General features: G+C 43.1%; 1 protein-coding gene across 2 annotated transcripts in view; it reads right to left on the bottom strand.

Moving 5' to 3' along the window:
• The window catches only part of CYP19A1 (cytochrome P450 family 19 subfamily A member 1), a 62016-nt gene extending 50734 nt beyond the window's left edge, over window positions 1–11282 (bottom strand). Inside the window, exons 1-2 of one of the 2 annotated variants that reach the window (XM_075207990.1) lie at window positions 11162–11282; window positions 140–304 (exon numbers count right to left, since the gene is read on the bottom strand). In XM_075207990.1, the coding sequence (XP_075064091.1) occupies window positions 140–304; window positions 11162–11180 (184 nt within the window). In that variant the 5' untranslated portion in view covers window positions 11181–11282. Of the gene's footprint in view, window positions 1–139; window positions 441–11161 lie in introns of both variants that reach the window. The other variant, XM_075207991.1, reaches the window with a different exon arrangement.
• Window positions 11283–13519: the final 2237 nt, after the last annotated feature.

Genomic DNA, 13519 nt, shown 5'->3' with positions numbered 1-13519 from the left:
GCAATGATGGGGGTTACGTTTGAGCCAGTTTTCCACAATTCCAGATCAAATTTAACCCAATATGGTTGGATTTGTATGAGGTATGATTAATCCACATTTAGTTTAGTGTATATATTAAGAAATCACTTATTCTTCTTACCTGGTATTGATGAGGTCTCTTCATAATTCCAAATGACTATGAGCAAAAATATGAAGATTATCACAGTAGCAGCTGTAGCCGGGGCCACTCTGGGCATAACCTCGGTGATGTTATACTGCATCATATTCAGAACGTCCAGAATCATTTCCCGGACTGTTTCCTTGCCTATGTATATGTGCACAGAGCATTAGGTTCTAATCTTCCTGGACCTTTAAAAATCCCAAGTGGCAGAAGATATGGAATATGGCATCAGATCTAAGGGCTATTCTGTTGGCATTTACCCTTTTCATGTTTTGAGAATCTGCTAGATAGGAGGCAAAATTAGTCAAAACAGAAAGATAATATTTATACATTAACTTTCTACTGCGCATTTCACTTTGATTGTACAAGTGGCAGCTGTGAAGGGGGGAATGCCCTTGACAGACCAGTTGAAGCAGTGTGACTTGCTATGGCTTGTTCTTGTTGCATGTACTGCATAATCTGGAGATATTCTGTATGTAAGATATTGGCACAAAGTGCAAAATATATTAAGAGGGACCTACCATGTAATTTTTGCGTACCTATGTTGAGAGCATTTTTATGTTTTGCGTACCTATGTTGAGAGCATTGTTATGTAAAAATACTTATTTTACCCCCCTTAAGGGGTAAAATAAGTATTTTTTCTTATACTTTATTTCCCTCTATTCCACCATTTCTCCTCTGGATTCCTCAGGCATTGGATTGCTATACATTAGGTTTTGGTTGCGGATCTCTGCAAGCCTATATACAGCATCAGCAACCAGAACCCTCAGAATTCCAGAAGGATGCAGAGGTTCAGCATGGGCAGAGTAGAAAATGTGTAATAATGACCTGTAAGTGAAAATGTATGTTTTATACTGCCTACAAAATAGTAATATATGTTTCCTAATGGTGAATTTTTATTTGCTAATTGTTTTAAAGGATAAAGTATCAATACTTTTAATACCATTAAATATGTATGTAATCTTGTTGCCAATGATTTAGGAGGTTATGGAAGCCTGTAGTACCAGTATCTACAAATCCATGCCTCAACTTGTAATTAATTGTGCACCACATATGTTCATACCTTCTTTATATCAATCCATCTTCCAATTTTAATGGCAAAATAATACAAGCCAAATAGAAAAATAAGGAAAATTAACTATTAAAACATTTATAAAAAATCAACTTCCACTGCTTTCCAACAAAGAAAATGCCAAAACAATAGAGGCGCAGTGAAATTATTATCTGAGGCCTCTATATATACTCAACTAGAGCATTATGTAGCACTATAGTAGAACAGAGCTAAGAATTGTTCTGCATTGCAGGGGACTAGAAAGGAGAAAACAGTAACTAGGAGTCAAAACTAGTGGCTGGAGTAGAATGGAGCTAAGTAAAACAGGCACATGTAGCTAGACTGGAAAGGATGTGTGTTGGTAATCTTAGGAAGAGGATATTAGTGATTATGCTGTTGTGGAAGAGAAGTAGAGGAGATTTTGGGAAGGGAAAAGAGAGGAGGAAAATGGGATGGTGCTGCTATGGAGGAGGACTGGAGAAAAGGTGATTTGTGAATAAGACTAGAAAAAAAATAGATGGTATGTGAGCTGAGCACTGAAGGAGTTTGATCTGGGGATAAGAGGAGAGAGATAGTTATAAACTGCATACTGTTGATGCCTTTCTTCATTGCACAAACCTTCCTACCTGTTCACCTTTAAAACATGATTAAGCCCATAAATAAAGACACTGACATCAATTTAAGTTTTGGTAAAAGGTCACAGTTTATTACATAATTTATGGTGGCAGCAAAAGCCTTTGCAGGCCAGCTAACAACTAATACCTAAACCAAAACAGTGTATAGCCATCCGGCACTAACCACTGTTCCCAGGAATACACCCTTACGATTGGCTGGTGCTATATATGGCATCAGAGTGACTACAGCCATTCTTGACTCACAATGACGGGCCCACATATAGCAGGTCAAAGGATCCTGCCTTGAAAGGGGCAGTGACCTGCGGCCAATCAGCAATAGCACCATATGTATCAGTCGCTGACCACAAAAGCTTTCCTGCCCAACTGGAGTCCTTTAACAGACACCCAACCAGCCACCAAGTGACCACACTAAACCCCCTAATTTCCAATGCAACTGTTCTATAAACAGCCAATTGCCCTCTTCAGTAAAAGGGCAATTGGCTGAACTCTTTGACCATCTCCATGGAGCTCAGATCTTGACCAAGTTGGACTTAAGAAGTGCCTATAATTTGATCCCGTACCGGAGTCCCCTTGGAACAGCGTGTCCATGGATTTCATCACTGACCTCCCCAGCAGTCATGGTTACAACTCTATCTGGGTCAAGGTTGACCACTTTTTCAAATTTGCTCACTTCATTCCTTTGAAAGGATTACCATCCGCACCCAATTTAGCATTGCTTTTTATAAAGAACATCTTCCGCTTCCACGGTTGTCCTCTGAAAATCATTTTGGACCGCAGGGTGCAGTTTGTCTCTAAGCTCTGGAGAGCATTCTTTAAACATGTAGGGATTAGCTTGAAATTTTCCTCTGGTTATCATCCACAGACGAATGGCCAGACCGAACGAGTTAACCAAGACCTAGGGCTAGATTTACTAAGCTGCGGGTTTGAAAAAGTGGGGATGTTGCCTATGGCAACCAATCAGATTCTAGCTGTCATTTTGTAGAAGGTACTAAATAAATGAAAGCTAGAATCTGATTGGTTGCCATAGGCAACATCCCCACTTTTTCAAACCCGCAGATTAGTAAATCTAGCCCCTAGAGTCTTATCTTCGGTGTTACTGCTCTGAGAGGCAATCCTCATGGAGTGAGTTCCTACCTTTGGCGGAGTTCTCTCACAACAACCATTCACATGAGTATACTGGTCTGTCTCCCTTCTTCATTCTGTATTGAATACATCCTGTATTACCCACTCTCACGGAGCTACCCAAATCCTATGTGCCAGCAGCTCAGAGTTTGGTTTGTGATTTTGTCCAGGTTTGGTCCCAAGTACAGTCCAAACTGCAGCAATTTTCTGATCTCTACAAGAATTTTGCGGATCACCACTGAAGAAACCTTCCGGTTCTCCACGTAGGGGATAAAGTATTGCTGGCTACCCACAACCTTAAGCTCAAGGTCCCTTCCATGAAGCTCGTATCTTGCTATATTGGTCCTTTTCCTATTTCTCAGATAGTCAACACTGTTACCTATAGACTCCAGTTACCCCCTCCCTCCACGTACATAATAAGTTCCATATTTCCTTACTGAAGCCACTCGTCCTGAACAAATTTACCCAGTGTTCCTCTCTGCCTCCTCCTATCAAGACAGTCCAGGGCGAAGATTTTGAGGTAGAACAAATTTTAAAATTGTGCCTTCTTAGAGGCAAGGCTAAATTCCTGGTGCACTGGAAGGGTTACAATCCCAAAGAGAGATCTTGGGTCAACAAAGAAGATCTTCATGCTCCTCGTCTCTTGAGGGAGATTCTGAGGAGTCATGTTACCCCTTCAGAGTGGAGGGGGGGAGTACTGTCAGGCGCCATCTCCGCGCTCCTCCTAGGTGCAGGGGACGGCCAACTGTCCTCTGGGCCCCATGTCGCGTAGCGCGCGCATGCGCAGATGCCATTGAGTGCTGTTGCTAGGCAACGGGACGCACTGCTTTGGCATCCTGTCAGCCGAATCAGCCTTTCCTGATATCCTCTGGCACCATTAGGGTGCCAGAGTATTGGTTCTCACCAGCTCCAGCACTTCCTGTTGTATTCTCCATAGTGGTTTGCTGACTCCTGGCTTGTTCCTTGGCTTCTTCTACTGGACTATGATTTGGCACTGCACAGACTGTTTGACTTTGATCCCCTGCTTGTTCCTGACACTTCTTCTGGATCTATCCATGTACTGCTCTACTCTTTGGCTTGACCTGGACCGTCTGACCATTCCTGTCTACCATCACCACGCTGGTAACTGACTTGGAGAACCGCGACCTGCTCATCCCATGCAGCCAAGACCATACATCCTTGTGGGGGTCCCTGGTGAAGACTGAGGGTGCATTAGACTCTGTACCACCCTGTTCAGTTGCGTAAATACCAGCTGGTGCCCTCTACGGTGTCTATAACCGTGACACCAGCATCTGACTTACCTTTCTTATTGCTTTGTTACGTTGCTTACCTGCCTTTAAGTCACATGAAAGTGACTCCTAGATCCCTTTCCTCATTAGAATTTTCCATTATAGTGCCGTTAATGATATGTTTAGACTTTGGGTTTTTGAGACCCAAGTGCATGATTTTGCATTTTTTTGGCATTAAACTGTAATTGCCACACTCTTGACCTTTCCTCTAGTCTGCTAGTCTACCTAGATCATTAATCATTTCTTTTACCCCTCCTGGTGTGTCAACCCTATTGCATATCTTTGTGTCATCTGCAAAAACGCATACTTTCTCTTTAATACCATTTGCAATGTCGTCAATAAAGATATATCTGTACTGGTCCTAGTACAGATCCCTGGGGTACTCCACTGATAACCTTTTTTTCTCTTCACCTCGTTTTCCAAGCAAGGCAGCACCAAGTGCTGCAAGAGGTGGACCACCAAAAGTGCTTTGTCTGTTAATTGACCACTCTCACGATGATCAGGAACAGTTCCAAGGCCAGTAGGTTCCGAATGAAGCCGGAACATCCCCAAGTGTCTGGCCAAGGTGCAGTGCACCATTTGCTGCTGAAGTAAGCCCCAAAAACCCTTGGAACCCAAAGCGTTTGTGTGCGGATCTAAATGCCAACTTGGAACTGATGGCCAAGGCCACATTTGATTTCCACTAAAGCTCCTCAAGAAAGATATACAAACTTGAAGATCCACTTTAATTTCTTTGGACAACAGCAGCCAGGAGTGGGGTCATGTGAACCCTGTCGTAGCCAATTGCAGCTTCCTACAGTAAGTATTTTTCCCATGTGTATTATGCAGAGGGCAAAAGTGAAACACCCCAGAAGGGACTGGACTTGTGTCAATTGAAACCCAGCACAAGCAGGATTAATGCCTCCAGCTTGGCCACCTTATCCGTGGCAGATGACAGCTCCCTGCAATGGTGTTGATCTCAATGCCCAGGAATTATAGGCAAGTAGAAAGGCCTTCCATTTTGTCATCACCGGAACCCCGAGCATCGCAATTAAGGCCTGGGCTGCAAAAAGCGAACCCGCGCAAGCCAAGGAGTCCACAGGGCCTATGAGCAAGAATTTGTTCATGTAGTGGACGATACCCTCATGACCCATTTTTGCCTGGACACAGCAATGCAGGCAGAAGAATTGAATGCAAAGCACCTGTTCCTAGTCAGTAAGGGAATGCTTTGCTTACTCTGAACTGAAAACCTCACGTGACGCCAACCGGTTCTGATAATTCCCACCGGGTGCATCATGTCCATCCTGATCTCTACGTCTTTGATACCGAATGGCATGATATCTTGCCCACTGACCTTTCATCTAAAGCATTCACGTTACAAGCTTGCGGTTGACGCACCATCACTGAATTGCATCCCGTTAATCAAATGGAGAGAACACCTGATATTGATGAGGACAGCTGGCCAGTCTCTATGTAAGCGGCCTCGAAAAATACAAAAAACTTGCAACCAGTTAGGGCATGACTGGTAGGCATTACCTATACCCCCTCTAACCCCAGTAGCCACCATCTCTCTTGGCCATATCCGTGAGTGCAAACATGTCCACCTATACACTTTTACAAATCTTGCCCCTAGTGCTGGCTTCTAATGCCACTCTCAACAGCGCAGGAGCAGACACCACCAACCGCAGGATTAGCCACCATCCCCCCCCTCCCCGGTGTCTTTCTACCTCCAAAATGCAAGAATGCAAGTGAGCAACTTCAAAGCTTGCACAGGTCCCTAACCTGATCTGGTGGGTTATCGCTCGTGTTTGACAGTGGTGAAACTTGGGAGGGGTTGGAGAATCTCAGAGATGTCTGGAGAAAGTGAAAGTCTGGAAGGGGCATAGGGCAGACCATGGTGGTTGGGCAGAAGGGAGGTAGGGAGGATGGGTGCGGGCCACAGGATCCAGAAGGGTTCAGCGTGCGGGGTCCCTTGGGATGGGTGATGTATCGGAGAGGGCCCGGTGGTGGGGGGATGTCTGCTGAGACCCAGGTATGAGGAGAGGGCTGAAGGGCTAGGGGGAAAGATCTGGGTGTCCTAGGAAAACAAGGGGTGGAAGGGGTGAAGCAATAAGTGGGGTAGGTGGCCACCCACCACCTCTGTAAAGGAGCATGGGGGTCAGTAACATTCACCCCAGGTCGATAGGGGGTTATTGGATGTGTATTGCCATCCAGCCCCCTTATACCAGTGGGTCCAGTGGAGGAGCCAGGCCATGCTACCACAGCAGGTGGAGACTCTGCCGAGCTCCAGTGGCCAACTGTGACAGCAGGATAAAGGAGGGTGCCATGGAGTCACCATGTTTACCACCACCGATTCTGGCAGCATTAACCGCGGTGGCAAGCCGGATTGGGGACATCAAAGCAAGATGGCTCCTATGAGATGCCTGGAAGCAAACTTGGCAATGGCCGGGGGCGGAGGATCTTCTCGGCCGCGACATTGCTGCGGGTGAAACGCAGGGGGGGTTGTAAAAGGCTATTAAATGGGGGGGCTAGATGAGAGGGGTAGGTGAAATTAGCTAAAGGTTAAAGTCTGGAAAAGAAATGAGCTGGGGGATGGTAACACTGACAGAAATGGAAGGAGACTTGGGATGGAGGTGAGGGTGGGATATGTAGGAATGGCAGCAGGGGAGATTCACTGAAAAAGCCAGGGAACAAACAGGAGAAAGGAAACACAGGAGAGAAGGGAAGAAAACTGCAGAAAGATCAGAATAAACAACCCAAGGCAATAAGAAATACTGAGCCTGATTGACTGTTGTGACCATGCTACACCGAATTTGTGCAGCAAAAGAGGCCCAGCAGCCACTGGGGGAAGAATATATAGAGCAGCCAACAGGATCTCCCTCTGGATTACCATTGTCTGGAGTACGTAATGGAACTTCTCATAGGTAAGTGCATAACTCTGGCACAAACAAATGAGTTTAAGTGTGTTCAGCTTATGGCCTCACTTGTCAATATGTGAGCTGTTTACTGGAAAATAGGTGATTTGGAGGAATAAGAGGAGAGAGAGAGAGACACAGACAGATGATATTTGAGCGTAGTAGTGCAGAAGAGGTGATCTGGGGACAAGAGGAGAGACGTAAACGATATTTGAGCTGATTACTTCAGAAGAGGTTATCTGGGCATAAGAGGAGAGGCATATAGACTACATGTGAGCTGAGTACTGGAGAAGAGGTGATCTGGGGATTAGGAGGGGAGAGAGATAGACGATATGTTAGATGAATACCGGAGGAGTGGCCATCTCAGATAAGAGGAGAGGGGCAGACAATATGTGAGTTGAGTACTGAAAATACGAATACGTGATAAGTGGTAATAAGAGGGGAGCGAGATAATATGTTAGTTGAGTAGTGGAGGACTAGTGACATAGGGATAAATGGAGAGAGAGATAGATAATATGTGAGCTGAGTGCTAGAGGAATGTTTATATGGGGGATAAGAGGAGAGAGAGGTAGATAATATGTGAGCTGAGTACTGGAGAAGAGGTGATCAGGGGTTAAGAGGAGAGAAGGAGAGAGAAAGATAATAGATGAACTGGAGGAGTGGATTGCCGTAAAGAAAGTAGCCAGAGCATTTGAATAGCCAGTAACTGTATGCTGCATAACAGGCTGTTCATTGGGATTGTGTACCATGCTTGTCCACTTTGTGGTGCTGTGGTGTTGGTGTGCTATTGATCATCATCATCAGCAGCATTTATTTATATAGCGCCAGCAAATTCCGTAGCGCTTTACAATTGGGAACAAACATTAATAAAACAATACTGGGTATTACATACAGACAGAGAGGTCAGAGAACTCTGCTCACAAGCTTACAATCTATGGGACAATGGGAGTTTGAAACACAAGGGCACGTGCTACATCATATTGCACACTGGACCAGCTAGAATGCAAAGGTAAAAGTATTCAGTGAGCTCTGTGTGTAGCAATGTTGGTCAGAGGGTTGTTGTCTTGTGTTAGCTGTATACCTCCTCTCCTTCTGTTCTCCACCACCTTAACTCTGCTCTTCAGCTCCTTGTTTCTCCCACGAGGTCATCCTGCCCTTCTACCCCTCTCTCTACCCCGCTGGGGGCTCTCACCTCTCATTTAGCTGTACATTGAGCTTCGGAGTTACTGTGCTTTTTGTTAACTGTACCGTGCTGTCTCACCCTGTATCGTGTTTCTGTCTGTCCCTGTATGGCGCTACGGATACCTAGTGGCGCCCTATAAATAATAATAATAATAATAATAATAATAATAATAATAATATAGAGGATGGTAATAGGGTAAACTAGGGAGATTAAGAGGGTGGTTGAGGAATATCATAAGCTTGCCTGAGGTGGGTTTTCAGAGAACGCTTGAAGGTTTGAAGATTAGAGGAAAGTCTTACTGTGTGAGGGAGGGAAATCCACAAAGTGGGTGCAGCCCGAAAAAAGTCCTGTAACCGTGAATGGGAGGATGTGATGAGAGTGGAAGAGAGACGTAGATCTTGTGCAGAATGGAGGTGTCGAGTTGGGAGATACTTTGAGACAAGTGAGGAAATGTATGTCGGTGTAATTTTGCTGACGGCCTTGTATGTTAGTAGAAGAATATTATATTGGATTTGTTGAAATACAGACAGCCAATGTAGAGACTGACTGAGTGGCTCAGTAGAGGAAAATTGGTTTGCAAGGAAAATCAATATAGCCGCTGCGTGCAAAATTGATTTTAGAGGTTCAAGTCTGAGTTTGGGAAGATCAGTAAGAAGGGAATTGCAATAGTTGATGCGGGAGATGATGAGTGCATGCATTAAGGTTTTTGTGGTGTCTTGTGTGAGATATGTGAGTATTCTGGAAATGTTCTTTAGATGTATGTAACATGATTTAGATATAGAGTCGATGTGGGGAATAAATGATAGTTCATAAGGGAATTTTGGTCAATATTCTGGACCTGTGACCCAGACCATCCTACATTGATACTCAGTTATGCAACTATAACTTCAGTAGTACATAAAGTGAGCTTAGGGTGAGGGGCTTGCTTCATATATTGAATTGGATTTTGAGAGATGTTCTTGAAAATGTCTACAATATACTTGGAGTATGACATGTGCTTCCCATATTAATACAGTCATACATGAATACATTCATGGACAGAAGCTTGCAGTGTGTTCTACTTAAAAGGACAAAAAGTAAACAGAGTGGAAATTCAAATATTCATATGCATAAATGGATAATCAAGCATTTAGAATGTATTCGGCTTAAGTAGAACCCAGGGCCAATGCTAGTTTTAATGTACCAATTGTGTTTTTATCAACATTCCTGCTCTAATGATTGCATAGAAAAGTAGTACAGTATTCTTGCAGGAGGCAAACTATATCTAATCACATTTTCCTCAACTAAATAAAGATTCACCTGTTGTGTTAGAATTTATAGACACTTTTAACACAAAACAGAATAAAACACGTTTTTTCATTTTTCACTGGAACTGTTAGTAATTGTTCTGTACAGATAATCTCTTAACCCTCCAGGATAAAGAAAAACAGTATGGTGTTTCACAAATGATTGCATCTCTTAAGGCTAAAGCCTACAGAGAGTTGTTGGAAAGTCAATGAAGAGAATTTAAAGATGATTTTTGCTGTATATCACATTATTTCCTAAATAGCCATTCTATTGCACATCAACTTCATTTGTAAATTAGCATCACATAACATATTTACAACAACACAAAATGAAATAGCTACTATGGTCTGAGAACAAATGAAAACTGTAAAAGAAGATTGCTGCAATAAAATAAGTGGAATGAAGATTACTATAAGGAAGTCTACTGCTACAGTTATATGAATTTTCTTAACATTTGGCACAGTAGTCAAAGTGGAGGTATGTAAAATGTTAGTGAATTTGATAGGTTTACAGACAAAGCAGTAGGAGAAGGGGCAGTATGGTATACCACTGTATACGGGTCCACTTTGACCACTGATTTGACACTATAATTTACGAACTTAATGGAGATCATTTGTGAAAACTGATGCAAATGAATAAAAGGTGATGCCATGCCAACAAGATGCGTTGCTGTTGTTTATGCTAAAGATGACATTAATAAAATGTTTCCAAAATTTATGTACATTTCTATTTAAATACATTCTTTGAATTTGTTGCAAACATACCAACATTAGTGTCAGTTTGTGTGTTCCTTTATCTATACAAATCTGATTTGTTGCCAGTCAATAAGCTGGTCCACCCATCCGTTCATATTTTTTATTGTTGTGGAAATATCCAGTGTGAAATGGAAGAAATAGTTTGCAGATTTCTGGTAACATTCGTAACTTTTTTTGGAAATGTTTTGTGTTTATGTTTTACTGCTCTAAGACTTTGCCAACAAGAAGCTACATATCAATAAAAAAACAAATGATTCACTTAACTATGCATTTCTCACTAGTGTTGGCTAGATTGTATTATAAGCTTTACAAACAAAATTCCTAGTGCATCCTTTATTTGTCTGCCAATTAGACACTGTTTAAAGTCCTCAGTAGCATTTCAATGGCTGTACTTGACATTGCAGAGTTTTGGCATAGTGTTATCAGACCCATGCTCTATATTCCAGCTGCTCTAATTGCACATCTGTGTTCTTTTCAGCAACTTTATTATCAAGCTAACTCTTAATTAAAAAGCTTTCATGTCACATAACATACCATATGCTATATGTTATTATTCTAGAGGATAATGCAAGGAAAAGATACAAAACATGCCAAAACCTATACATAAATAATCTATAAATAAATAAAAATAGTGAAATACTTGTTAAAAATATTTTAATAAATTATTGCCTAATGTATTTTCTAATGTTTTGCCCAGCTAAATTCAAGTAATATAATTTAGTTTAAATGCATTATCATGTTAATTCCCATTGAATACATAGAATTAGCAAGGAACAGAAGCGTACCTGTGTGTTCTGGGTGCATCTGCAATCTGTGGAGAACTCCTGAAGTTCTTACCCCTTTAATACACTGACCGATGGAAAAAAAAATTGAACTACACTGTTTGTGGAAAGGTGCTTCAAGTTGCTATGAGATCAGTTGCTTAGATACAGGTGATTTATTTCAGAAGTGTCATTACCAAAAAACAGCAGAAGTTTGTACCTGACCTTGCATCTCAAACCATTTCTAATTCACTTAAGGAATAAATAAATTGCATACAATATCTGCAAAACATGCAAACAAAAAGAGGCAGTCCTTTTTCAGAAAGGGAAATTGTAGTGCCAGTAGGGTCATTTTTGATAGGGGAAAGAGGCACTTTGGGGGGAAAAAATTTGTTTCTGCCTTTACATCTGCTTTAACTCTGAGATAACTGAAATTGTAATAATTGTTCATAAAAATATTGTCATTTATTTGCATTTGGTTACAATATTTGGCACTTTTCACAGGTGTTACCAGTCCTACCCCAACCACACAACACAGCAGAATGAATTGACCATTACTGTGTTCACGGATTATAAATTATGTGAAATGCACATTTTCAAATACTGTGCAGGTTAGCATTGCGCATGTAGAAAAACAAAAGTGAAACTCAATCACTCTAGAAATTCATAATGCTTGTTATAAGCACAACTCCATTCAAGCAAAGCTTCACCACAACGTCGCTCATCGCTCTTTGCTCTATCGGCATTCATGTGAGTGGAAACCCAAAAGGTCCTGCAAGACTGCAGAAAATTTCACAGGTCTTGTGACATCATACTCCTATTTTTGTGCATGTTTGCCCATTTTAATGGGATGGTGCTATAAATAGCAAATAAAGAGGGCAGTCAAGGGAGCAAAATTTAACATACTCTGATGAGAGTAGCGGGGCATATCAGGTGAAATGTGCATGTCCTCCTGGTATTGCGCCAATATTCAACAAAGATCTCATTTGTCAATGCCAAATAATTGGATATGGTCATTTCAAGTTACTATCTATCAATCTGATTGTCTATGTCTGAAATGATGTGAATAGCACACAATGGCGTGGAGGAGCAGAATTAACCACAACACGTGCGAACACTTATATACATATTTACATGAACACATACACTTGTAATTAGTTCATATAAATATAGTTGCAACACATAGTTATTTGCAATGAAATGTAGCAGAGTTTATAGTTAAATATTATAATGTTATATACACTTTAGTGAGATCTAAGGTTCAGGATATAGGAAACATATCATGTTCAGTATGATTCAAATCCCCTATTTATACTCAGACGTCTGGTTCAATCGCCTAAAGGATCGCACCTTGCATATGCAAGATATGGATTATAGGGAATAAATGATTTGAATGGTAATGTGTGTGTAATGTAAATAAACCAGTTTGAACCAGCTTTCGGCGGGAAGATTAGTACGCATCTGTCACGGTTGACTCGGGAGAACAATGCATCCCCGGACTCTGCTGAATGACTGAGATCTCTGATGGGCGCAGAGTCTAACGAGTAGGTCGGCGGTTCCCAAAGTGTGCGAGCTAGAGGAGGGGAACAGGGTGACAGGTGGCAGGCTAGAGGAGGGGAACAGGGTGACAGGTGGCAGGCTAGAGGAGGGGAACAGGGTGACAGGTGGCAGGCTAGAGGAGGGGAACAGGGTGACAGGTGGCAGGCTAGAGGAGGGGAACAGTGTGACAGGTGGCAAGCTAGAGGAGGGGAACAGGGTGACAGGTGGCAGGCTAGAAGAGGGGAACAGGGTGACAGGTGGCAGGCTAGAGGAGGGGAACAGGGTGACAGGTGGCAAGCTAGAGGAGGGGAACAGGGTGACAGGTGGCAGGCTAGAGGAGGGGAACAGGGTAACAGGTGGCAGGCTAGAGGAGGGGAACAGGGTGACAGGTGGCAGGCTAGAGGAGGGGAACAGGGTGACAGGTGGCAGGCTAGAGGAGGGGAACAGGGTGACAGGTGGCAGGCTAGAGGAGGGGAACAGGGTGACATGTGGCAGGCTAGAGGAGGGGAACAGGGTGACAGGTGGCAGGCTAGAAGAGGGGAACAGGGTGACAGGTGGCAGGCTAGAGGAGGGGAACAGGGTGACAGGTGGCAGGCTAGAGGAGGGGAACAGGGTGACAGGTGGCAGGCTAGAGGAGGGGAACAGGGTGACAGGTGGCAGGCTAGAGGAGGGGAACAGGGTGACAGGTGGCAGGCTAGAGGAGGGGAACATGGTGACAGGTGGCAGGCTAGAGGAGGGGAACAGGGTGACAGGTGGCAGGCTAGAGGAGGGGAACAGGGTGACAGGTGGCAAGCTAGAGGAGGGGAACAGGGTGACAGGTGGCAGGCTAAAGGAGGGGAACAG

The sequence above is a fragment of the Mixophyes fleayi genome, chromosome 4, assembly GCF_038048845.1.
Source record: "Mixophyes fleayi isolate aMixFle1 chromosome 4, aMixFle1.hap1, whole genome shotgun sequence".
In the NCBI taxonomy this organism is placed as follows: domain Eukaryota; kingdom Metazoa; phylum Chordata; class Amphibia; order Anura; family Limnodynastidae; genus Mixophyes; species Mixophyes fleayi.
This window is presented reverse-complemented; position numbering and strand designations above follow the sequence as displayed.